Source organism: Tamandua tetradactyla, chromosome 25, assembly GCF_023851605.1.
Source record: "Tamandua tetradactyla isolate mTamTet1 chromosome 25, mTamTet1.pri, whole genome shotgun sequence".
Classification (NCBI taxonomy): domain Eukaryota; kingdom Metazoa; phylum Chordata; class Mammalia; order Pilosa; family Myrmecophagidae; genus Tamandua; species Tamandua tetradactyla.
In genome coordinates, this window is record NC_135351.1 from 6,215,504 (window position 1) to 6,241,406 (window position 25,903).

Sequence of the window (25,903 nt, forward strand, 5' to 3'; positions counted from 1 at the left end):
GTTTATCATGGGTTACCATACAATCCTCTTAGATTTTTCCCTTCTAACTGCTCCAGAATATAGGAGGCTAGAAGGCTCAGATATTTCTTTTATCACCACAGATATTTCTTTTATCACCACAGTTGACTTTTTTCCTTCTATTTTGTGAAAAATAGCATACATATAAAAAGCAGTAAATTTCGAAGCACAGCACCACAATTAGTTGTAGAACGTATTTCAGAGTTTGACATGGGTTACAATTCCACAATTTTAGGTTTTTACTTCTGGCTGCTCTAAAATACTGGAGACTAAAAGAAATATCAATTTAATGATTCAGCACTTGTATTCATTTGTTAAACCCTACCTTCTCTGTATAACTCCATCATCACCTTTAATCTTTCTGTCCCACTCTTTAGGGGTATCTGGGCTATGGCCATTCTGAATTTTTCATGTTGGAAGAGGTTGTCAGTAATATGTGGTAGGGAGATGGAACTAGCTGATGTTCTGGAGGCTGGGCCCTCTAGGTTTCAGGACTTAACTGGCCCAGGGACCCACCTGAAGGTTGTAGGTTTCTGGAAAGTTACCCTGGTGCATGGAACCCTTGTGGGATTTTATATATTGCCCTAGGTGTTCTTTAGAATTGCTGGAATGATCCTGGTTAGGGTTTGGCAGGTTGTGATAGGTAGCAAGGTCTAACTGAGCGTATAAGAACAGTCTCCAGAGCAACCTCTGACTCTATTTGAACTCTCTGTCACTGATAGTTTATTAGTTACACTTCTTTTCCCCCTTTTAACATTTCTAAATGAAGTAATACATAAAAATATATCTTGAAAAGACAGCGCTCCAGAAGCTTATATTATAGCCAATGAATATATCTTGACATATCTCTGAGCTTTTTTTTTTCCCGGCATGGACAGGCACCAGGAATCGAACCCATCTCTGAACATTTTTATAGACTATGTTCCAAGACATGGAAATGTGTGGTCTACAAGTGTGTACATTTAAATTTTTTTAAGTCATGCCCTTTTATCTACTGACTTCCTGTTTTAAAAAGTGAGTTTTTATACCACCCCCTCACCCACGTTTCTTCTCTTAATTTCATCACATTTTTGTCTGCTTTTGCTGTCAGTATAGTCATTATTGTGACCATATAACTATTGGTTTTGGCTGAGCACATACTTAGGGGGAGGGGAGGTGCTCCCTTCTGAAGCTTCCTGTCTCTGGCTCCACACTGCTCTCCAGGCCTGCTTGTACAGTTATTGTGGGATTTATTTTGCTTTTTCCACTGTCTTGAAATTCCCTTCTTTCTTGTGTTGAATCCCATTTTCTGTATCCACTTGCTCATGTTATACTCCCTTGCTTTGGGTAGTGTATCTCCAATAACTTTCTGAAGACAGTACATGGAGAGGAGATGGCGGGAGGGGTTGCTTATGTCTCTAAAAAATCCATCTTATTTTTATTTACTTATTGCTGATTTGCCAAGGAATGGAATTCTAGGTTTTAATTATTTTTCCTTAAGAATTTTTTAAGTTCCATTGGTTTTCAGTTTCTGCTGTTACTGTATGTCACTTGCTTTGTCTCCATTTCTTTCTGAATTTTTGTATTTTATTTTCCAAATAAGTGTCCTGTGTTTTGGAATTTCACTATAATGTGTGAGCCTTTTTTTCACACTTACTTTGCTGAGCAATAGATAGGCCATTTAAACTAGGAAGCTTGTGACTGTATTCTGGAAAATTCTCTTGTATTTTTTTCTCACCTATGTTTTTCTCTTTCTATCCTTTGAGTCTAGGAAACTTTTTATTCTACCTCATTATTCTTATTACTAAATTTAAACATTTCTGTCCTTATTTTAAAAATTTTGAAGCCTTGTTAAGCTACTTATTTTTCATCACTTTTTTGTTTGCTTCTGTTTTAATATTTTATTAGAGAAGTTTTAGGTTTATAGAAAAGTCATGCAGAAATGCATTACCCCCTATTAACACCAGACATTGGTGTGGTACCTTAGTTATAATTGATGAAAGAATATTATAATTATACCATTAACTATAGTCCATAGTTTAATTTTGAGGCTCACTATTTGTGTTGGAGAGTCATATTTTATTTTTGAGTTCTAGTAACATATACAACATAAAATTTCTCTTTTTAGACACATTCAAATATATAATTCCTTGTATTAATTACATTCACAGTGTTGTGCTACCATCACCACCATCCATACCAAAAATTACCATCACCCCATATTAAGCATTAACTCTCCATTCCCCGCCCAATCCCAGTCCCCGGTAACCTGTATTCTGATGCTGAATTTGCTTCTAATTATTTCCTGTCTGGACATAAATATTTGTCCTTGTTTGTCTGACTTATTTCTCTCAAAATGATGTCTTCAAGGTTCATCCATTTTATTGCATGTATTTTCTATAATATTTTAATCCTGTTTTATGGAAAGAGCATCTCTTATCTTTCAGACTATAATGAGCTTGTTTTGTGGAGTCTTTGTTGTTTCTAGTTTTCTTCTCTTCCCTATACTTTGTTTCTTACCAGATTGTTTGCCGTTTGTTTACCTTTGTGTTTGAAGACTTTCCTCAAGCAGCTGGTATCCTTGACTGGTTGCTTATTGGAATTAAAAGTTAAGTCCTAAGAAAGCTGAATGAAAGCTTTGTGTTAACTAACAACTTACACTTCAAGATGGTCAGGTAGAGACTAGAATATCATTGTATGTCGATCTTCTCCTTGGGCTGGGAGGTGTTTGCAGAACCCTCTCATCTCTTGCAGGGCAGTGTAGACTTGGCTGCCAGCAGTGTTTTGGTTGATGTTCATTGTATAGACTTCTAGCTGAAGTACTTCCCTTGACCCTGTGTCAGCCTTTACAGTGAACACCTCTCCAGAAAGTAAATCTTAAGTGTTCTGCCAGAATGCAAAACGTGATTATTAGTCTTTTCCGCTGGGTGGGGGAGTGGCACATGCAGAATCTCGCTGTTCATTTTAAAGACTTTCACCAGTTCTCCTGTTTTCAGCTTTTAACTCACACACCACCCTTGAAGATATTGGTGTCTCTGGTTCCTGAGGATTCCTGGGGCTTTGTGGCATGCACACTGGCTTGTTTTTTCTTCCCCTTGTCTATTTCTAATGGACTAATATTTCACCCAATTTGATATTTTACTTCTCTTCCATCCACTTGGCAGATTTCAAAATACCATTGGCTTCTGTGCTGTCATAGCCCTTCACATTCTCTTTGCTTATGTATTTTTTTTTACTTGTTCTTTTATTGTCATTTAGTGAGGTTTTAGAAAAAGTCTGAGATAAACATATGAGGAAAGTATTGTAATATTAACACGGCTCTTACCAATCCTTTCTATACCCACACCTCTTTTGTTGGGGGAGGGGAGTGATTTGTGGCATCTTTCTAATATAAATTTTATCCTTTATGCTTGATATATGATTTCAGTTTCTGTTTGTATAACATGAGGCAAGAACTTTAGGCATTTATAAAAACGCTTGTTAAAACATGTCATTTACATTTAGCAAAATTCACCCTGTTAGTGTACAATTAAATGAATTCCAGCAAACACATCATAATCCATGTAATCAAGAAAGAGAACATTTCCATCACCCCAAAAGTTCTCTCTTGCCCCTTTGTGGTTGGTCTTTGCCCTTCACTCTGGCCCTTAGCAACCACTGGTGTATTTTCTGACTCTATAGGAACCGCTCCTTTTTTTTCACACTCCTGTTACATCAGTTTATATAATTAATCATATAATTTAAAATGAGTATTGTTGGAGCATTAAACAGGTAAACACAGCTGACTCTTGGTAATCATAAAATTCAGCTGTTCAAACCAGAAAGACGCCTGCTAGCTTTGACTATATTAAACAAGTACCTATTCAGTATCTTTGTGTATTCCACAACCTTGATGCTGTAAAATTATAAAAGAAACAGTTCGTATTTGTTTATTCCATAGTGAATATATTCGTGAGAAATACTTAGTTTAAATTGGATAAAAACAGTAGCTATGTTTTAGTCATTTTCAGTTAAGCTGCTTATACCAGTGTTTTTTATACCTATTGTTTTGGTTTGTTTGTGCTGATGGAATGCAGTATACCAGAAGTGGAATGACTTTTAAAAAGGGAATTTATTAAGTTGCAAGTTTATAGTTCTTAGGCCATAAAAATGTCCAAACTAAGGCATTCAGAGAAAGGTACCTTAACTCACAGGAGGCCAATGTCTGTCACATCAGGTGGCATGTGACTGACATCTGCTGGTCCTTGCTCCCAGTTCTGTTGCTTCCAGTCTGTGGTGCCAGTGGTTTCCTCTCTAAGCGTCTTTGGGCCTTCACTTAGCTCCTCCAGGACACAGTTCTGGGTTCTGACTTGCTTAGTATCTCATGGGACGGCACATGGCAGCAGGGCTCTGCATCTCCAAATGTCTGTGTGTAGGTGTCTGCTCTGTCTCCTGCTCCCTCTCTCCCCCTCCCTCTCCCTCACGCTCCCTCTCCTTCCCCCTTTCCCTTGTCTCTCCCTCCCTCCTTCTCTCCCTCTCTCCATCTCCAGACGTCTGTGTCTCTGTCAGCTCTGAAGCAACTGCGTTTTCTCCAAATTTTCTTCAAAGTTAAGACTCTGGTAAACTAATCAGAATCCACCTTGAATGGGTAGAGGCACATCTCCATCTAAATGAAAGACCACAGCCATAATTGGGTGCATTACATCTCCATGGAGTCATCTGAAAAGGTCACACCTACAGTTGAGTGGGTCAGTCTCCATGGAAACAGTATAATCATAGGTTTCCATTGGACAATATTGAAGCAGGATTAAAAGGACATGGCTTTTCTGGGGTACACAACACTTTCAAACCAGCACACCAATTATTTTCTTAAAAATTTTAATTTACCTTTTAAAAAATGGGTCTGTTTTTTTTTTCTCTTTACATAGAGACCGAGGTCGGAGGAGCAGATCTCACTTGAGGAGGCGGTCTCGATCGCGGGGTGGTCGTAGACGGAGGAGCAGAAGCAAAGTAAAGGAAGATAAATTTAAAGGAAGTCTTTCTGAGGGAATGAAAGTTGAGCAAGAATCTTCTTCCGATGATAAGTAAGCATGAGATTGTCCCATAATAATTTCCTTTTCCAGTTGTAAGCAAAATGGTTGGACTTGAAGTCTTTCTAATTTCCAGCTGAGTATCCTAAACAAATCCATTAATTTGGTCCTGAAATTTAGAGTTACTCTTTTGTGCATATTGAGTAGACCACATCCATAGAGGTAGAGGGAGTGGTTTTCTGAAATTAGTGATTTTTTTTTCTGTTGGAGTGAATATTGGTAATATTAATAATACTGAAAATTTTCATAACCTTCCTTTATTTTCATTAAAAACAGATATATTTTTAGTACCTAAAGTAGAACTGGTAACCAATCTTAGTTACCAGTTCTGGAAGACATTTTTATGCAAAGTTGGGGTTTTTCAAATTATGTTAAATGATACATACTTTGGAATTCAGTGTCTAAATGGGGAAAATTTTTTAATATACACTTGAATATTTAAATGGAATACTATAAAAATTAATAGGACTAATTTAGAGTGATGGTTCTCAACTGGCAACAGTTTTGCCTCCCAGGGGACATTTCTCAATTTCAATACATTTTTGGTCATTTTCCCTGTGTCTAGAAGCCAGGGATGCTGCTCACAATCCTACAATGCACAGGGCACCTCCAAAACAGTTATCCAGATGAAATGTCAGTTCTGAGGTTGAGAAACCCTAATTGAATTAGGTGATTTAAAAAATTAGGTGGAAGAAGGCCGTTATAAATAGATCCTGATGTAACGAACAGTACAGTTTGCTTACTCTTCTGCAGTGAACATTCTGCAGTTCATAGGATCATAGAAGTAACATGCAAAGGAACCATAAAGACTGTGGAGAGGTTCTTTAGGCATCAAAATGAGGAGTTAGGGTCAGTGTTTGTGGGTCTATCCAGATGTTTGCATGTGCATTTTTGAAGGGGCAAATATCTGTAGCTTTTAATAGCTTTGAAATACATTATATTGGATTTCTGTAGTTTTGAAAGATTTCAAAGCATTCTGTGACCTAGAAAAACTAATCGTCTCACCCAACCCTCTCATTTTATAGATGAGAAAACTGAGGCTAGGGAAGTAAATAACTATATTATTAAGGTCATGGCACAGCCAGCAGTGGGACTCTCTAAACTTAGGGGTCTTTCTTTTGTTCTCAGTTTTGTTGCCATGAAACAGGTGGGGAAAAACTGGGACACGGGAAGGTTAACTGCATGGATTCTAAACCAAGCTACTGAAACAGTTTATAAATGAGAAAGTAAGACAGTAAGGCTCTTACTCTAACTTGACTGTGACCTACGTTTTCCAGCCTTTGATTTTAAAATGTGTAAAAGTTAGAATTTTGAAATTTGTAAGGATGTTTGAAATTAATTGTATATATGTAAATTTTTTCTTTTTTTTTAGCCTTGAGGACTTCGATGTGGAAGAAGAAGATGAAGAAGCCCTAATAGAACAGAGAAGAATACAAAGGCAGGCAATTGTTCAGGTATGCATTTTTAGTAAACTTTTACTCAATCCTCATAAGTAATAACTATTCTAGAAAAATATTTTTTGCTTTAGCAAAGAAGTGACCTAAACCTAGTAGTAGCAGTTGAACAGGTCTTGAAAAAAGGAGAGTATTTATACAGATTCTTTCTAAGATTTGTAAAGATGGTTTCTGTAATTATTCAAAATTGAAATGGTTGCCTTTTTTGTTGTTATACGTAGAATTCTGATATAAACCCCCTCTTTTGTAAGATGTGAAAATGTAAAGTTTTGCCCCTTTTTTTGTAGTTAATGAGCAAGAAAACCTTTACAAATGAGAGTAGAATAAATTGGAGGAATTTCACTGAAGAAAAATATTATTCCTATTACTAATGTGATATGTGACTATATATTATAATACGCAAACAGTATCCCTTAACTCCATTGGTGGAGTTTGGAGCTGCACTGCACACAATCAAACACATTAGTATTTCTGCAGTGAGGCATATTCATATTCACACTGAGGGGGCTAATAATATATATATTTTTAACATTGTACACTTTTAACTTTTCAAATGCAGAAACTGAGCAAATTAATATATTCAGAAAACATCACATTTTATGAAAACAATACGTTGGATTGTTGTTACAGAAATATAAATATCTTGCTGAAGACAGCAATATGTCTGTGCCATCTGAACCAAGCAGCCCCCAGAGCAGTACTCGAACACGATCACCTTCTCCGGATGACATTCTGGAACGGGTAGCTGCTGATGTTAAAGAGTATGAACGGGAAAATGTGGATACCTTTGAGGCCTCGGTAAAAGCCAAACATAATCTCATGACAGTTGAACAGAATAATGGTGAGAATAGATTTTTGTTTTGGCATATATATTCACATGACTTTATAATGAGAGAGCTTATTTTGGGTCATGTTTGGGACTGTAGAAAAGCAAAAGCAAAAAGGAATGTTGGTTGCTTCTGCTAAATATCATAGGTATTATATTAATGTATACTGATGAATACTCTCTATAAATGGTTTTTTATTAGTTCATATATACCAAACAGTATACTGACCTTCCTCATATCCATTATTGTGTTGCCTTTTGTTTTGTTTCCCAGAGTATTTTAAAGTAAATTCTAGCTGTCACTATTATACCTCACTTAGTAACTATCAGATAAGGACTTTTTAAAAAATGATTCACCCATACTTAATAAGACTGCTAATTTTTAATATCGTCTGATGTCTATTTACACTTGGTTTGTTTGCATATAAATCCAAACAAGATGTACACATTGCATTTAGGGATATTCTTAATCTTACATAGTCTTATATAAGTTCTCTTGGTCTTATATAGTTCTGGTTCCCATCCTTTTTTCTTTTCTACCTCATGCCATTTATTTACAAAGATATTGGGCCATATGTTCTAGAAAGTTTTCACTCTGATTTTGGCTGGCCTCATTCTCAGGTCCTTTAAGTTACCTCCTCCTCCAGTATTTCTTGAAAACTATAGTTACTTTTGAAAGTCTCAAATAGATTTTTGGTGTAATTTTTTTGGCAAGAGCAAATCATAGGTGGCACTGCAGTGGCACATGGCTTTTGATTGTCCTGTTTTTATTGACATTAGAATGATTGTATATTTAGAGATGAACCACATCTATCCAGTATAAAGTTTCCCTTCAGCTATTTGCTTAAAGTGTTAACAGCCATTAATGATTATTATTTAGAGCCATTATTTCATTGGGACTTCCAAAGTGGTAATTTTTTTATCTATTATTCCTTTTGAATTATTAGCTGTATTCTTCTGTAAAAGAATTTCTACCATTTGGTTACCCCAAAACATAGTTTATATAGGAAAGGCAGGATATATACTATATTATTTTCCTTTATTGCCCAGTTTTTAACATAGAATAGGGTTGATGCTTTAGTAACTTGCAGAGATGACCAGTGAGATCTTACTTGTTGGGTTTTTTATTTTTGGTATTATTGTATAGTTGATATATTTCAATCCATTGTTGTCCCTTTTCTTATTTGAAGTTCACATTGTTTTCTCTTCAGCCAGGATTGGGGAGGGAGACCCCCCCTGCTTTTTTTAGGAGGAGGTACATGGTCCGGTAATCAAACCCAGGTCTCTCGCATGGCGGACGAGAATTCTACCACTGAACTACCCTTGCACTAGCGCCTCCCCCTCCCCCCCGCTCTTTTTTTCTTAGCCAGGGCTTTTAGTATCTCATATAGCTTCCTGACTTTCTAGGACTGAAACTCCTAGAAACTTTGCTATAAAGGGTCAGGTAGAAAATATTTTAGGCCTTAGTAAATACTTTAGACACTTTTTCTTTATAACTGCTGAACTTCTGTTTTTGTAGTACAAAAACAAGATAATACAGCCAGCAAGTGTGGCTGTGTTCCAAAAATCTCTAACTATGGACACTTAAGTTTGAATTTCATATGATTTTCATGTATCATGAAATACTATTCTTTGGTTTGTTCCCCCAAACATTTAAATATGTGAAAACCATTCTTAAAGTACAAGTCATACAAAAACAGGTGCTGGGTTGAATTTGGTCCACAGTCTATAGTTTGTGTACTCCTGTTCTAACTCATTAAGATATCATGTAAGATATACAAGATATACGCATCTTGTATATAGCCTGCTCCAGAACTAAAATCAGCTATTTCTGTAAGGAATTCTATTTCCATTTAATAGGAAATGCCACATAGAGAACACACATTTGGGCATCCACTGTTCTGGGACTTTTCGGTGGACAAAGTTTGAAAATAGGAAACAGGCATATCTTGGAGCTATTACAGGTCCAACTTTCAGCTTGTCTTGGCTTTTGACGCACTTTCCTCTCTAAGCTTAATCATTTGTAGCTTTTGATTTTAAGTGAGAGATATGCAACTCTTCCTTTCATTTGGATACATAGAAACCATTGTAGGGTTATCACTTGGCCTAATTTCAATATTGTTGTGTCTCAGAATAGGGAGGCAGACCCAAGGAAGGGAAAGACATAGGAAATGGGTCAGTGGAGTAGTCAGAACACACACGTTTATCTATTAAGCTCACCATCTTAATAGAAAAATGTGGTTTGTGGCTTTCGAAAACAATACAGTAGTAACATGAAAGGTCACTGATCACAGATCATGCTAATAAATATAATAATGAAAAAGTTTGAAATATTGCAAAAATTGCCACAATGTGACAGAGAGACCCAAAGTGAGCATATACTGCTGGAAAATGCATTGATGAACTTGCTTGGTGCAGCCTGGCGACAAACCTTCAATTTGTAAAAAACAGTGTCTGCAAAATACAGTAAATTAAAGTGCAGTAAGGTATGCCTGTACTTTTTTCTTGAAAAGGAGTTCATACTGATATTGCCAATTCAGATTTGAGATTATAGGGTTTTTATTAATTTTAGTTTTACATGTATATCTTATCTTTCTTACAGTGAAAAACTTAATTCCTAATACCATGTTAAAATATTATTTTGAAATTTTATATATACATATACTTAATGCAATATTATCAATATTAAATGTACTAAGCATAAGATGAAGTTTCAGTAGTTCTTTTCATCCTTAGGATATTTTCCAGGGCATGTAGCCAAAATTTTGTATTTTAGCATCATCTTTGTATGGTTTTACTACCCATTTTATTGTATTTCCATTTGCTTTTTATTTTTAGGAGGTTTTTTTTTAAGTATTAAAACAAATACATAGTTTTCTAAAAGTCACTATCAAGCCAAGTACATTAACTTTTTTTTATATGTTTTTAACATACCTATGTGTGTGTACTTGTGTTCTGTCTACACATGCACACAGTAGCTTACTGTACACACTCATCAGTGTGAAAAAATCTTCCTCATTCCTTTGAAAAGCTGTATACTATTCTAATGTATGGGTGCACCATTATTTATTTACCCAATTCTTTTATGATGGATATGTGGGTTGTCCACTTGATGGCTCCTAAAAGTAGATTCCTGGGTCAGCAAAGTGAATGAGATATAATTTTGCTGCCTAGTGCCAAATTCCCGTCTATAAAGGTGGTGCAGTTTGCCTGTCTCACTTGAGTGCTTTTTTATACAAAGCTTTGTTAATAGTATTGTTATACCTTTACTTGAGTGCTTGTTTATACAAAGCTTTGTTAACAGTATTGTTGTTACACCTTTAGACTTTTAGCCTGTATATCATAGGTAAGAAACGGTATCTCATTGTTTTAATTTGCATTTCCTTATAAGTGAAATTGGACATGTTTTTTTGCATAAGGGCCATTGCCTTCTTTTTTTCAAGGAACTCATATTTTTTACTTATCCTTTGGGGTTGTTGATCTTTTTAGGAAGAAATATATTTAGATCAGTATCTATAGGGAGAATAATAAACCTGTAAGAGTTAAATTGTAAGTTCATAGAATTTTTTTTAATTTTATCGTTTTAATGCAAGATCTTTGTTTAGCTGTTAGCAAATTTAACTAATAATGGTGAAAGTGTTGATATTAGATCTTTAGACTTTCTGAAATGCATCCTATTAGTGAAAAGTAAATGGTTTTATATGTCTGAATTGTTACAAAGGGATTCTAAATGAGTATTAATTGAAAGTTTTCCATTGAGTTATTTTTTGTTTTTAAAGTATCTCTTCATTTTTCAAATAGTAATTGTAATTTCCTTTAAGGGTCATCTCAGAAGAAGCTTTTGGCACCTGATATGTTTACAGAATCTGATGATATGTTTGCTGCCTATTTTGATGTAAGTAATTTTAGAAGCATAAAAACACAATATACAGTAGGCGATCCAGAAAAAAGTCATACATCAACATGTATGGGTCTGTGTATATGTATAAAAAGAGAAAGAGAAGGATAAAGCAAATGTAATAAATTGGAAAATTTGGAAATCTGGGTAAAGGGTGTCTGGAAATTACTAATTTTGCAGTTTACCTTGAAGTCCAAAGTTGCAACAGTTTTTTTTTTTTTTTGCTTGGACAGGCGCCGGGAATTCAACCCAGGTCCCTGGCATGGCAGGCGAGAAGTCTCCACTGTGCCACCATTGCCCACCCCAAAGTTATACCGATTTTAAAAATTAAAAAACGATGCTATAAGTACAAAAAGGTGGCAGGCAGAATGACTTAGAAGTATTATTTTAGGAAAAGCTTTTTCTCTCAGATTTACAAGCCAAACTACCACATATATAGTAATTAGGAGAGGTAAGGTATTGCTAACGACTTCCAGACATTTATTAGAACAGTGTCCATAAGTGCTGTATACTGCAGAGAGAGCCATGAAAGAAATGGTGAACTTTGGTAGAAGAGAGAGCTAGGCGCTAGCTACGAAACCTATAATTGCTGACTGAGTGCCAGTCTGTAATTTTTAAAGCTTTTTTCGGGAGGGTCAGGGGGTGCATGGTCTGGGAATCTAACCCAGGTCTCCTGCATGAAAAGTGAACATTCTACCACTGAACCACCTGTATACCCACATATAATTTTTTAATTCCAGTTTGCCTGTTAGTAACTATGGAAATTCAGATCTGATTTTGTTATTGTCGTTTATATTGCCCTGATTAAATTCATAAAATTTTTTTAAAATAATGTGTTCAGTTTTTTCCCTGAACATTATTGTGACACACAAATTTGAAGAGAATTGGTAATCATGTTTCACCTGTATTAACATTTACATGAGTAATAGTAATCATTTACTTAATTTGGTAAGAGGTTTTTTTCGTTCTTGTGTTTTTTGCATGGGCAGGCACCGGGAATCAGACCCGGGTCTCCGGCGGTGTGGCAGGTGAGAACTCTGCCTGCTGAGCCACTGTGGCCTGCCCGATAGAGATCTTTTATTAGCTGGTTTTGTCTTATTTTGTTTTAAATGGGGTGCTTTAAATGTATGTCTGATTTGTGGGTTAATATTAGCTCATGTCTTGTCCTTAATTTCAGAGTGCACGTCTTCGGGCTGCTGGCATTGGAAAAGATTTCAAAGAAAATCCTAATCTCAGGGATAACTGGACTGATGCAGAAGGCTATTACCGTAAGTACACATTCCTTCGTAACTTTAGAGCTCACACTGTGTTATCTTGTAAAAGCATGTTGCTGGATGCAATCACATGTGGTTGAAGTCTGAAAATTTGCGTCACAGTGCCATCACTTAGAAAGTGTGGCACAACCAGCAGCTGCATGAGCCAATTTTGTATTTTAACAAGCAGCCCAGAGGTGGCCCAAATGGAAGTGAGGTAAAGATTTGATGTACAACTTAAATCTATTCAAAGTTATTTTCAGCCATGAGATAATCCTCCAGAAGGAAGGGGTACATCACTTGCTCATCTTGATCTGAAACCAGGAAAAACGACATACCAGAAACTTTGGATGCCAGTCATGCAGTATTTGTCATGCAGGACTACAATTGGAAACACTTCAGTGAGCACATTTCTTCCCTACTCAATATTTAAACCATCAGAGGTTGATAGAAGAGCAGAACTCCTCTTTGGAATGATCTGAAATGGGCATGCAACTTCTAACCACATTATGAAAAAGAGAATGGCCAGGTGGTGGCATGGTTTTGATTCTCAGTTGTATCTAGGAAACCAAGCACATAGTAGAGGTTGGACACAATTTTTAAGTGACTGCACTGTGTTTAATACTTTCTGAACTCATAGTTTTGCTTAGTAATCTGAATCTATTATGGTCAAAATTCTGATTTTTTTAATTTATTTTTTTAGGTGTGAACATAGGTGAAGTTCTAGATAAGCGTTACAATGTTTATGGCTACACTGGTCAAGGTGTGTTCAGTAATGTCGTTCGAGCAAGAGACAATGCAAGGGCCAACCAGGAAGTAGCTGTAAAGATCATCAGAAACAATGAGCTTATGTAAGTTGCAAAAACACATGAATATTCACAAATGGACATATTTTTAAGTATCACTGTGAGAACATATTAACAATCTGTGAAACAAGGGATATGATTATAAAGAGAAAGAAGCTTATATTTTTAATAGAATGGTTTATTGCCCTGTGTTATATATAAAGTACTAGAACCATGGGCTGATTGTTTTTTAATTCATTGCAGATTGTTTCAGTACCTACTATAGATCATTTTATTGATCTATGTATAAATCATTATATTAGGCACTATTATCAACCTAAGACCCCATTCCTTCTGCTGCTTATCTTATGACCACCTTTTACTGTGAATGTTTTAACTCAAGACCAGACCTAAGAAATGAAAAGATCATATCAGTGAGCTACCACTGAACGTATCGTGGCCTGTTAAAAGTAAAAACTGACTTATCAGATAGTGGTGTGAATTGCTTGTTATCTTTTGTCTGTTGCCTTTTTCCCTCAGTAGAAAGAGTGATTGCCATACTCATATTTTTTACTACATAATCTCTTCCACACACTAAATAGGTGGTTAAACTAAATTTGCCTTTGATTTTGAAAGCTACTCTATGCTGAGAAACTTTTTTTCTTTTGAATGATACATTCCAACTTCTGTATTCTAGACACTAGCCTTTAATGAAGCTTATTGATAAATAATAAATAGCCAGAAATTCAGAGGATAACCAAATATTAAAATTTGGTAAGTCATGGCCATCACTAGACTCTGAAAGGAACCAAGCTTAGTTAGTGTACAGTATGGTTCCATATTTGTTATTATACCAAAACATCTGAGTTAAATGTGCAAGATTGATTTCTCTTTAAGCAAGGTAGGTTTGTTACTCAATTTTTCTCTTTTGTTAGGTGCTTATTTTAGAAGTTAACTCCATCCATGAAAATGATACTTTGGCTAAGGTCTAAAGTATTATATGAATGATACTGAGGCATGTCATCCCTCCTTAGTACTTAAAAAATAGAAAACAAACATCACTTATTAACACATTAGACTGAGACTAGCAAATACATATTTGGTTTTCGTAAATTCGTGAATGTATTCAATTTTAACCTAATTTTCTTTTTCATGTCAGGCAAAAAACTGGCTTAAAAGAACTCGAATTCTTGAAGAAACTTAATGATGCTGATCCCGACGACAAATTTCATTGTCTGCGACTCTTCAGACACTTTTATCATAAGCAGCATCTGTGTCTTGTATTTGAGCCTCTCAGGTACAATCTCAAAACTTATCTGTTAAATTGAAGGTGTAAGTTTCTTCATTCCTGCCAACCTCATTTAGGGTAAATGCTGTAACAGATTTTTTGGGTATTTGTTTTATTTCCAGTCAACTATAGTATTTGTGATTCTTTGTTATTTTAACTTTTACCCTAGAGTTTCTTAGCTTTTAAGATACAGACATTAATTCATTGTACACTGTGTGCTGGCAGTAATCATGTAGCCTGCAGTCAACAGAAAGGTTCTCTGACAATTAAAATACCTTCAGGAAAGGGATAAGCCAGAAAGAGATGAAATAAGTGGAAACAAATTGACTTTTGATCTTCATCAGTGGGGTTTCATTGTTGTCTTCAAATGTAAGCCTGTTCTTAAGTCAGACTAGGAATTTTTTATTTTTTATTTTTATTTTTTTGCATGGGCGGGCGCCGGGAATCAAACCCAGGTCTCCAGCATGGCAGGCGAGAAATCTGCCTGCTGAGCCACGGTGGCCTGCCCCAAACTAGGAATTTCAACGTGAATATTTTACCTTGTGTTTTTAAAAATTGACTTTCATCAGGAAATTGTTTGGATATGTCTGAATGGGTATTAATATGTTCTCACGTCAGTGTAGAATAACTTATCAAACATTTGAGGGGTTCTTTAACAACATTTTCATTTTGTGAAGTGTGTTTTTGCCCTCTGTATTTCTGTTTTGCATTCTGACCTCTAATTTTATTGTTTTTTTCCCCCCTAAAAGTATGAATTTACGAGAGGTGTTAAAAAAATATGGTAAGGATGTTGGTCTTCATATTAAAGCTGTAAGATCCTATAGTCAACAGTTGTTCTTGGCATTGAAACTCCTTAAAAGATGCAATATCCTTCATGCAGATATCAAGCCGGACAATATCCTGGTAAGTCAAACAACTGGACTGCAATGAACAGCCTCTCTTTTAGCAGTGTGAAAGTTCTTACATTGTTTTTCCAGAAATAATATCTTAGAAGTATGATTCAGTATATTGATTACCCATTAGGAAATACTTTACCAATTATTACTTTTTTGGAAATTGAGCTGCGAAATTTTCTGGAAGAGGACACATGCTATTGTCCCATTGCTTTTCTTTTGCTTGATAGATTTAGTGTGTGCACAACCCCAAGCATGCTTTAATGTAGCAATGATGGCTTTCCTCTGGTATTAAAATAAAAACAACTACAGCACATGTTTCTATTTTGAAATAAAGGCATGTTCATACTTTTTTGTTCTCTTATTTTATAGAGTGAGGGACATTTCAGGGAATTGCCTTCTCTTAAGCAGATGTGTGGAATTGAGTCTAAAGCTGCCCTAAAGAGTAATGCATTTCCCTTTTTCTTTATTGCTATAGTAGCTATGGCTCCTGGAGACTCACAGTAAAACTGTGGTTAGATATTGTATTCAGAGTCATCTCTTTTGAAGTCTTGCTGTTTCCTACTGATGGCTTCTGGTATAGTAAAATGCAGATTTCACATGGTTTGTGTTTTAGAAATTTGGAAATGTAGGTCATGAATTATCACAACTGTGTGCCCATCTCCCAGGCCCCAATATTTCTTCTCCCTGGGCTGTGTTGTTCACAGCTGCCAGGAATATGTTTGACATTCCATTTTTTAAAAAACGGATGGCTTATATCTACTTTCCCACAATTAATGGCCGGGATGATACCTTTAGAAAAAGCCAAGTATGTAAAATGCCCTTTATTGTGAACTTTAAAAGGTTGTGATCTCATTCAAGTTTGATAAAGACTTTATCAGGAATTTATCTCTTAATTCAAGTTTCTCTTTTTTATTATTTCTTTGAATATCTTAGAAATATCTGTAGACTAACATATTGAGGCATTTCGTTTTCATATGTGTGGTCTGCTTTTACATTGTGTTAGATATCTAATGTAACTTGGGGGTTAGAGGAGTTGAGTAATAGCAGTGAAGCAGTAGGTATGTTGTAAATAAATTGTAGAATTGCTTGGCCAACTTCATAGTTGATTTTTATTACCTCAATTTTTTTCTTTTTCTTTAATTATAAAATATCCATATCAAAGGATGTATAAAACACACGTACAATTTAAAAGGTAATTATGCAGTGAACATCTGTGTAACCATCATGGAGGCTAAGGAATAAGACATCTGCCAGTATTTTAAAAGCTCCTGTTTTTAAACCTCTTTTTTCCTTGAATTAATGCTAAACTAGTACAAATTTTCACATGGATTTTAGAAACTGTGTGTTTTCCCTTCATCCTGAGGAAGAGAAAAATACACCTGAGAGGCTACCTGGAGCTGACGGCATCTCATAAAAATCCAAAATTAGCCCATGCATTCAGCCATCAGTGTGGTAGCAGTAGCACATTCATCATGGAAGGTGTAGAAGTTGTATAGCACAGTAAGATGCATATGAGTGCAGATACCTGTAAAACAGTCAGTCCAAGAGTTGCATGGATTGGAAGCCTCCTTTTAAAATGGTCTTGGGATTTTCTCTGGGTATTGAAACTATATTTCTTCAGTAACTTGAGTAGCTGAAGCTATCTTAGACATTTCTGTTTTAAGATATCTGTTTTCCTGAGCCCCAAAATGAAGAGAATGGTTATTGGCATGGTAGTTAAAAATAATTTGTTACTAGCTTCGTTTTGTGGATATCATCTGTAATAGACCCATCTGTAATACTGACCAAGCTTTGTGATATCCCAGTAGAGATATGTTTATTTGGGGTGGGAACAGCAGGCCAAGTTCAAGTCCCAACTCGGAATTTGTGTGTGTCTCTTTTGAAGGGGGGAAGGGACTCTGGAATGTGAATTTCCTTCACTTGTTAAGCCTGCACATGCTTCTGACTCATGAGTGGCAGCAGTCACGGGAGCACCTCCAGCCTTTCTCAGCAGATGTCACTGTTACTGTGTATGTTGAAGTATTTACAAAGGAACAAAGAAGCCAATGACTAATGTAGAGTTCATATTTACCAGTTTTGCCAAATATACTTAACATTTTCTTGACTAATACTTTCTTTATATTTAAGGGATTTAGTAGTTTTTAGACTTGAAGTGATTGCTAAATTTGGGATGATCTAGCAGCTTCGGATGAAGAATGCTTTTATTTTGCTTTTGTCAGAACTTAATCTAAATTACCCTTCAGCTTTCCTTGCCACCGTAATTTTCTGGCAATGAAAAGTTAAGTCTGACCTCTTCTTACTGAATGTCTTCATGTTCCTTTAAATAGTAATGATTTTATTCAGGTCTTTTGGAAATTTCTAGAAGATGCTTTGCTTCATTGAGATTTTTCTCTGACCTCTGTACCCTTTTTTCCCTTTATAAAATGGTGTTTGTTAAAATTAGATTAACTTGGGATTGCCCCACATTTCTTGACTGAAAAAAAGGTTTTATTTTTACTAATTGTAATCAATATCTAATAATAGCTTTAAGTTTTCATAGTGAGGAAATTGGTTTATAAAAATAAATAGAATTTTAAAGTGAGGGTTCTCAGTATTGAAGTTAATATAACTTCTCAAAATCTGTTATTTTTGTTTGTTTTAATTATTCCTGGCTTGAATTAAATTAATAAAATGTTTTACAGGTCAATGAATCAAAAACTATTCTAAAGCTCTGCGATTTTGGGTCGGCTTCACATGTTGCAGACAATGATATAACACCCTATCTTGTCAGTAGATTTTATCGGGCTCCTGAAATCAGTAAGTTTCTTAAAATGCTGTTTGGTCTGGGCCATCCTATGCAGTGGAAACAGCATATTTAATTTCTAAGTACTGTTTTCCATCACACTTCAGCAGCTGAACGAGCTCATTCATGAGGAAGGGAACCGTAGCAAGTTCATCCTCCTCAGTTGGAATGATGGTAGTTGTGACAGGAGGCTTGATCATGTCGGGCAAGAGTAGCAAAACAGTTGTGGAAAATCTTCGACTTTAGAAGACTGCTCTTGGTTATTCAAGGTCTGATTATCATATTTGTGGATTATATGGAACCTTTGTTTTTTCTCTTCGTGTTGCCTTTGATGAGGCTGATTAGCACCTCCACCAAAGGTGAAATGAAAAAAGAGAAATACACATTTTCTTATTTCTGCCTCTTCAATCCAATCCTACCCATCCCCCATTTTAAAAGGTTTTTACGTGTCTCTGTTAAGAGTTAGTGGGAAAGAACATGAATCTAATTGCCTAAGTGAGATATTAAGATTGATCACATAGTCCAAGCTAAGTTAGTCCCCCATCAGTAGATATAATTATTTCATCATTTGTATCCTCATGTATTAAAACTTCTTTTTGTTTTCAGTTATAGGTAAAAGCTATGACTATGGTATAGATATGTGGTCTGTAGGTTGTACCTTATATGAGCTCTATACTGGAAAAATTTTATTTCCTGGCAAGACCAATAACCATATGTTGAAGCTCGCCATGGATCTCAAAGGAAAGATGCCAAATAAGGTAAGATATTAGATGAGCTTTTTCCCTGATCTTAATAATGATTTCTGATAGACTGGCAGAGGGCAAACACTTATTAGTAGTGGCTATAACACAGAAATTTGGGAGAGGCAGGTAGATGACTGTGGTTACTTAGCCCCTTTTCCATTTTTGGTCTTTAAATTTAAATTAGTGACTATAATCAGCCAATAGCTATCAAAAGAGAATAACTAAAATAACTTTTCTTTTCCCCTGTAAAGTCTATCTTTGTGTTTCCTTTATATTTCTTATACTCTTGAATGAAGCAGGAGGGTAGGGCCCTGAGACTTAGGGTGAATTGGAATTGGGGAAGAGAGAATTGCTTAGCATATATTTGTTAAATGCTGTGTATATGACTGTTTTGTTATCTTTGTCCTTCTCATTCCATTTGTTGTCCTTCAGTGATGGACAGAGAAGTGGCAATATTCTTGGGAGTATACCATTATTGGTAACAGTATCGGGCACATATGGGATATAGAATGAAAAAGAGATCAGTTTAGTTAAATGAAAGGAATTTCTTAATGGTCAGAGAATGGAAGAATATTGTTAAGAGGACCATGTTAGGAGTTTATTAAATGTTGGAGGTTATTTGGGAAGGGAACATACCAAGAAAACTCACTTGATATTAGGTCTTTCTAACATGAAACTCACTCTTGAATTCATATGTAATATCAATTTCTCTTTAACTTGGCACTAGAACTTAAGGCATTTATAGAAATGTCTGAGAGCCATAGCTTAGAATTTTTTAATTTCAGCTGATTAAATTTCTGAAAGATTAAAGATTTTTCTGCCTATGGGTCAGAAACCATTAAGGATACTATCCAGAGTCTATTATGTTGGACTTGCTTAGCATAAGTTACACCAAAATTTACGTTGGTATTTGCTTTAATGACGCCTGTCCTGTGTATTAGGGCCGTTGGCACATAGTTTGCAGAATGTTATTATGTTTCCTAAGTGCCAGGAGAAAAGATCCCAATTTGTGTAATAATTTTGTCTTTGTTTAGTCCCAAATTTGAAAGCACACCTGATATTATATTTGGCATAAGTCACTGCCTGAGAAAATATTTCATTTATTAAGTAGTTGAGGTGCAGCATTTATATCAGCTCTTCTAAAGTTGTTAAACTTTTGAGAACAAGGGAATCTGAGGTTATTTACAAGTAAGAAAACAAACCCAGAGAGACTGAAAATATAATTGTGTAACTTGTTATATATTGACATGTTATTAAGCCAGACTGTTTTCCTAATAGTTCAAACTGTGATTTTTTTTTTCTTAGATGATTCGGAAAGGCGTATTCAAAGACCAACATTTTGATCAAAATCTGAACTTCATGTACATAGAAGTTGATAAAGTTACAGAAAGGGTAAGTTGATTTTAAGTATGCTACATTAAATAATTAACTTACTGTTAGTGAATTGAGTAATAGGAGCTATGAATATTAAAAAAAAAAAAAAAAAAAAAAACCTAAAAATTCTCCTGGTAGCCAAGTCCTGAATAAAACATGTCATGTTATGAAAAGAATGAAAGGCTTTTTTTATATTATAGGTCACATTTAGGTCCCTGTCATCTTTCCCTTGGGTCACTGTCTTATTCTGGCCTCCACCCTACTTCCATACAGCATACTACCCGGGTGATTGTTCTGAAAACGGTTTCATAATAAGTTCCTCAAATTAAAAACTGACTCCTGCATTGCTTGACTTCTGCCTGCTTCAGCAGCCTCCTCTCTTCTCACTGTGCTTCCACACCTGGCAGTTTTCTGTAGGGCACCTGTTTCAGACCTGTGCCTTTGCTCACAGACCTTCCTGAGCTCAGAAGTCACCAAACCAGCTCATCAGACTTCAGCTGAAATAACCACCTTCTGATGAGCCTTCCTAAAACCTCCAGGTTGAAGTAATGACCTCCTTATTTTGCCCCACTAAATACTTCATTGTATTGGCTCACTCACATGTTCTTTGTCCATTAATTGTATTCCCTTTCATGGGAGGAAAAATACTGTACAGACAAGTGTTTGCTGTTGATAACTACATTACTTTAATTCTGTTTTTTAATATCACAGAATTCCTTTCCATTGTCATTTTGATCTTTTTACAGAATTATAGAATGATGATGTGAAAAAACTCATAGCTAATTTGGGGTTGACCTCTCCCATTTGAGGTTTCTGATTGCTTCTTGAAAAGATGTCAGTAGAGAAAACCACGTCGAGATTTTAAGTATATAAAGGATGATAACCAGTGATGATATTTTTAATTCTTTTGCTAGACAAAGTCTAGTTTTGAGTTCCATATCCTTAGTAATTTATTTAGAGGTGTGCGTTTTAAAATTATTCTTAGGAGAAAGTTACTGTCATGAGCACCATTAATCCAACTAAGGACCTGTTGGCTGACTTGATTGGGTGCCAGCGACTTCCTGAAGACCAGCGTAAAAAAGTTCACCAGCTGAAGGACTTGTTGGACCAGATCCTAATGTTGGACCCCGCTAAGCGAATTAGTATCAACCAGGCCCTACAGCATGCCTTCATCCAGGAAAAAATATAAACGAGATAAAGAAGCTCCAAGGGTTTGAGTAATTAAATACAAAGACTGAAGAAATTTCACAGCAGTTTATTAATGTATATAAACTTATAAATATTTCTCCAACAAATTTGAGGAAGCATGATATATTTGAATTATGCCAAGGGTGATATTTCTTTTAGAAATGTTAGTTAATCTGTTTTGTGTCTTATGTGAAATTTCAGAACTGTAGAGCTCTTTTAATTGCCAAGACTGCACAGAATTACAGTGCTAATGTATATGGTTGCAGTTCACATAAAAGACAAAAGCACCTGTTATAAAATGCGTAGTAATACTGGGTGGATGATTTATTTTTAGCAGACTTGGCTTCATTTTGGTCTTCAGATAAAATGGCCAGCATAAATGCTGTTTATATTCACGTTTTCCTAGGTTGTGTGTGCAGGCCACAGCAGCATGCCCTTGGTGTAGTCAGTGCCGAAAGGGGTCTGTTCCTTCTTGAGCCCGCCTGCAGGGACGGTCTCCTTTTAAAGCAGGTTGTGTACAACATTCAGTACACTGAAGGTAAGCTAAACCATCAACATCACTGGTGTTTTAAGATGTTATTTTACAGGAACAATTGACAAAGGAGGGATATTAGCTTTGTAGCAGAATTCCCTGCATGTGTGATAACTGATCTTGTTTTATTTTTTGGCATTGCAACTGTGGCATAGTTACAGTTTCTGTTCTGTTCATCACATTAAAATTTGAGGAGTATGCGCTTGATGGATAGAGCGCCTTCAGTGTACTGTTTCTTATTAACTTTAATTTTTTTAAATCAACTTGCTATAGACTTTATATACATTTTGTTAAATACAGTTCTTAGTGACATAGAAACAATGTGTAGTTTTCATTTACTAATTACAAATGTTGAGGCCTAATTCTGAAAGTCCTCATATTTAAAGGTTAGATAGACAACATAATGAAATTTTTAACTATTTGTATGTCATTTTGAAAGTGTACTGCTTTATGGTAAAAGTGTTTTTCATTTGTTCATTGTTTTCATTATTTGTGATCATGTTGTCTTTCAATACAGGCATAAACCTTCCACTCTTGAACAAAGCAGCTGCTTTTTAAAAGCGGTAATTGCTTCTTTACCTTTTATTTCTTTTGTAAATGAAGCTTTTCTTTAAGAATGTGACTTTAAAGTGTTGTCTATTGCATAAAACAGTTGACACTCACTTATTGTAAAGTGAAGATTGTTCTACTGCATGTAAAGTGGACCATGCAGATTTCTGTATGTTTTCAGTATGCATCATTAGATAATAAAGTCTTTTGTGAACAAGGCATTTGTAGCCATTTTTAAAAATTTTTGTCTTCAGTGCTGGTAAGTCAGGTAATCTATAAATAGTTACAAAGCAACCTTTCGTTTTTCCTTTAAATCTTAAATTATTACCTGTGTTAGAGATGTTAACTTAGTCTAGTGTTTATCGTTTAATTAATCATTAGGATCGTAATTATTTCATCGAAAAAAATCCTACAAATGTTGTCAGCTTTCAGTGTAGTGAGATTATTCCTGTAGGTTATGGGGTATATTTCAGGATTTAACTAATGTTTCTGCTATTTTCTCACTTTTCCTTTTGATGGTGCGGAAAGAGAAAAAGGAAAACGGGCACAGGCCATTCACCGACTTCTCCAGGGGGTCTGATTTGCTGAGACACCAGCTTCACCTTCTTAACAAGGTTATTTCTGACAGCATGTGTAGATAAACATTTAGCAACAATTTAAAACACAGAGGGATTAGTATTTTTAACATGGCAGAAGATAATTTTCAAAAATATATGGAATCTTTTCTGTTTGGGCAATGCTTGGAAAATAATCAGATTTTAGGGGTTTAAATAATATTTTAAATTGTAAATGGGATTTTTTTATTCACCCAGGCACCTAATTACAACAAGCATGCACATTTTGGTGCATTCAAGAATGGAAAATCACAATAGCAACATTCTTCTGGTGGGTTGTGCTCCATTTAAAGACATGAGATGAACTACAGCCAGGAAGGTGATAGGTGATATAATATGCCAACTATTAACCTACAGCCCGTCTCTTCATGGTTTAGATTTACTAAAATAAAATGTAAGGTGATTTTTCAACTTAAGGTAGAGTGAAGCCTTTTAAAGAAGGCATCACAAGTGCAGCTTTTCCACCTTAATGAAATGGGTAGTGATTTTCCCACCATCATTTACCTTATTTTGGTGATAATATGCTGCATATGCAGGTCTTCTGGAGTTATTTCCACTTGAAATAGTTTTGATGCTTCTGGGATTTTCATTTTAAACAATTATTTATCTAAGTAATATAACATCCATTAGAAACAGTTCATCTTATGCCTTCAAAACTATAACATATTCTTTAAAAAACAAAGTTGCTTGTTACTTGTTCTTTGTGTTTTAGGTGCAGTTCAGTGGAAGATGATGACAACCAGAAGACATGAGCTAAGGTTTCTGTCTATAAAAGATTTAAAAAACAAAAAAGGGGGGGAAAAGAAAGAAAGAACACCTCCATTTAGTTTTTGTCTAATTTTTAAGTTTTCAGCATTATGATTTGGGCTTTATTAATGTTTGGTACTTAGAATGGTGCTGTTGTGGTGTTCATCTGTAAAGTGCTTGTTTTATTGTGCTTCCCACTTTTTCCCCATTCCCTCCCCTACAAAAGCAGTAGTGGTCAAATATAATGATAGAAAAGGCTCTTGGATAACCAGGTAAAACATGGTTGTTGAAATTGGTTCTTAAGGATTATTTGAAAACCAGCAAATGCCAAAACACATACATCTAAAACTAGTCTTCAGTTTTAGGTATCTTATTTCCTTGGTAGATCCAAAAAAGTAGTAACTGGATATTGTTCAACTTAGTACTGTATTCTCCAATGTACCCTTTAGTAACTTTAACAAGTGCTCCCGCCATGATCTTAAAATACCCAGAATATTCAGAGCCATTGTTAGCTTTTCTTTTTAAAGAAAATGAAAGAGGTGATATACTGTAGGTCTTTTGTGTTTCTAAATTTAGCATTCCTAGATTTATCTTTTTGAAAGGAACCCTGAAAACAGTCAATGGCTTTATTAGAATTTGTAAGGCACAAATTTGGAACTCTGCCAGACCTCTGTTAGATTGAGGTCATTTAGTGAATGATCCTTCTTAACAAACCTGCATTTGTGGTTCAAAATAGTTGCATAGATTTTCAAATACAAGAATCTCTGTGAAGTTTTTGCTTTATTATGATTGTGTGGCAAAAATTATATAAAGTGATTGACTTGAGGGTTTCTAGAAGTCTTAAGACATAGCCATTAAAGATATCATCGTTCCTTCCACAGTTAGGAAAATTGTTGAGATCTAGAAAACAATACATTTTAAACACTGTTCTCTTGATTGTTTTTGTTTTTATAGGTTGTTATAATTTTCAAGTTTTGAGGGGAAGAGCATCTTAAAATTTTAACTCTCCCAGTTTTCATATTCAGCCTTGAAAAATTATCCTTATTAGTCACATCCTGCTTCTTCCTTCCCCAGTGGCAGTCTTGTTTCACTCAACTTCTTTCTCTCAAAATAATTCTGTGTATTAAAATAATACAATTTTAATTTTATTTGCCATTGCAGTTATCACTTGTTTGCTAACAAACAACGCATTTTTACAATACACATTTATATAGTGTTTTATGGTATGTGGTAGAGATAGTGAAATCTGATGTTTGGTTTTGTTCCATATTTGCATCCCGCTTACCGTACTCTGCCAATACTTTATCATTTGTCAAAAGAACTGTAGCTGTGTAGGCCAAAAGAAATCCCTGACATGGAACAGAAGAATCACATAGAATAAAATTTGGGCCAAGCAGCTAAGAAATGCCCTTTTCAGTGTCAGAGATGGGAAAGAAGCCAAGATTCAAATATGCAATATCCCTCCTTTAGTTATAAAGACTTTAGACACGGGCTTCATGAATGTGTTTCCTTTTACAAAAAGTACCCTAGTTTCTAGCATAAGCTTTCAACTTGAATTTTATCACTGCTCCTCCTAGATAGAATGTCCTTAAAAAGATGTTCACTACAAATACATTTTTTTTACATGTCAATAATGTACACTAAATTGAGTTTAAAATGTTTCACATTTGAGAGATGTCATCATAGCATCCTTTTCTTAATTTTTCTTTCCTTCTGTATGTAGGGTAAGGGACTGTTCTTCTGAGGAATCTTTCCATTTAGTGATCAAGATATGGGAGCTGATCTGTGAAAATACTCAAAATGTATCCTAATTGTTCATGGTATCATTTGAATTGTAACTTGCATTTTAACGGTGCATGTGCCCAATCACCTTACTGGGAAATATAATAAAATATGCCTCTTGTTATC

The 25,903-nt window shown here is 35.3% G+C and overlaps 1 protein-coding gene across 20 annotated transcripts in view; it reads left to right on the top strand.

Moving 5' to 3' along the window:
• Nucleotides 1-25,903, top strand: part of PRP4K (pre-mRNA processing factor kinase PRP4K) — a 39,463-nt gene extending 13,560 nt beyond the window's left edge. The window contains exons 4-17 of one of the 20 annotated variants that reach the window (XR_013168825.1): nucleotides 4,905-5,060; nucleotides 6,439-6,520; nucleotides 7,151-7,361; nucleotides 11,168-11,241; nucleotides 12,422-12,512; nucleotides 13,201-13,348; nucleotides 14,442-14,579; nucleotides 15,320-15,473; nucleotides 18,148-18,262; nucleotides 18,855-19,006; nucleotides 20,297-20,383; nucleotides 21,351-23,567; nucleotides 23,961-24,006; nucleotides 25,719-25,903. Coding sequence is in view for 2 of the 20 variants with exons in the window: in XM_077143969.1 (XP_077000084.1) it covers nucleotides 4,905-5,060; nucleotides 6,439-6,520; nucleotides 7,151-7,361; nucleotides 11,168-11,241; nucleotides 12,422-12,512; nucleotides 13,201-13,348; nucleotides 14,442-14,579; nucleotides 15,320-15,473; nucleotides 18,148-18,262; nucleotides 18,855-19,006; nucleotides 20,297-20,383; nucleotides 21,351-21,554 (1,612 nt within the window). In the remaining 18 variants the exon portion in view is untranslated. The other 19 variants (XR_013168827.1, XR_013168828.1, XR_013168826.1 and 16 more) reach the window with 19 other exon arrangements.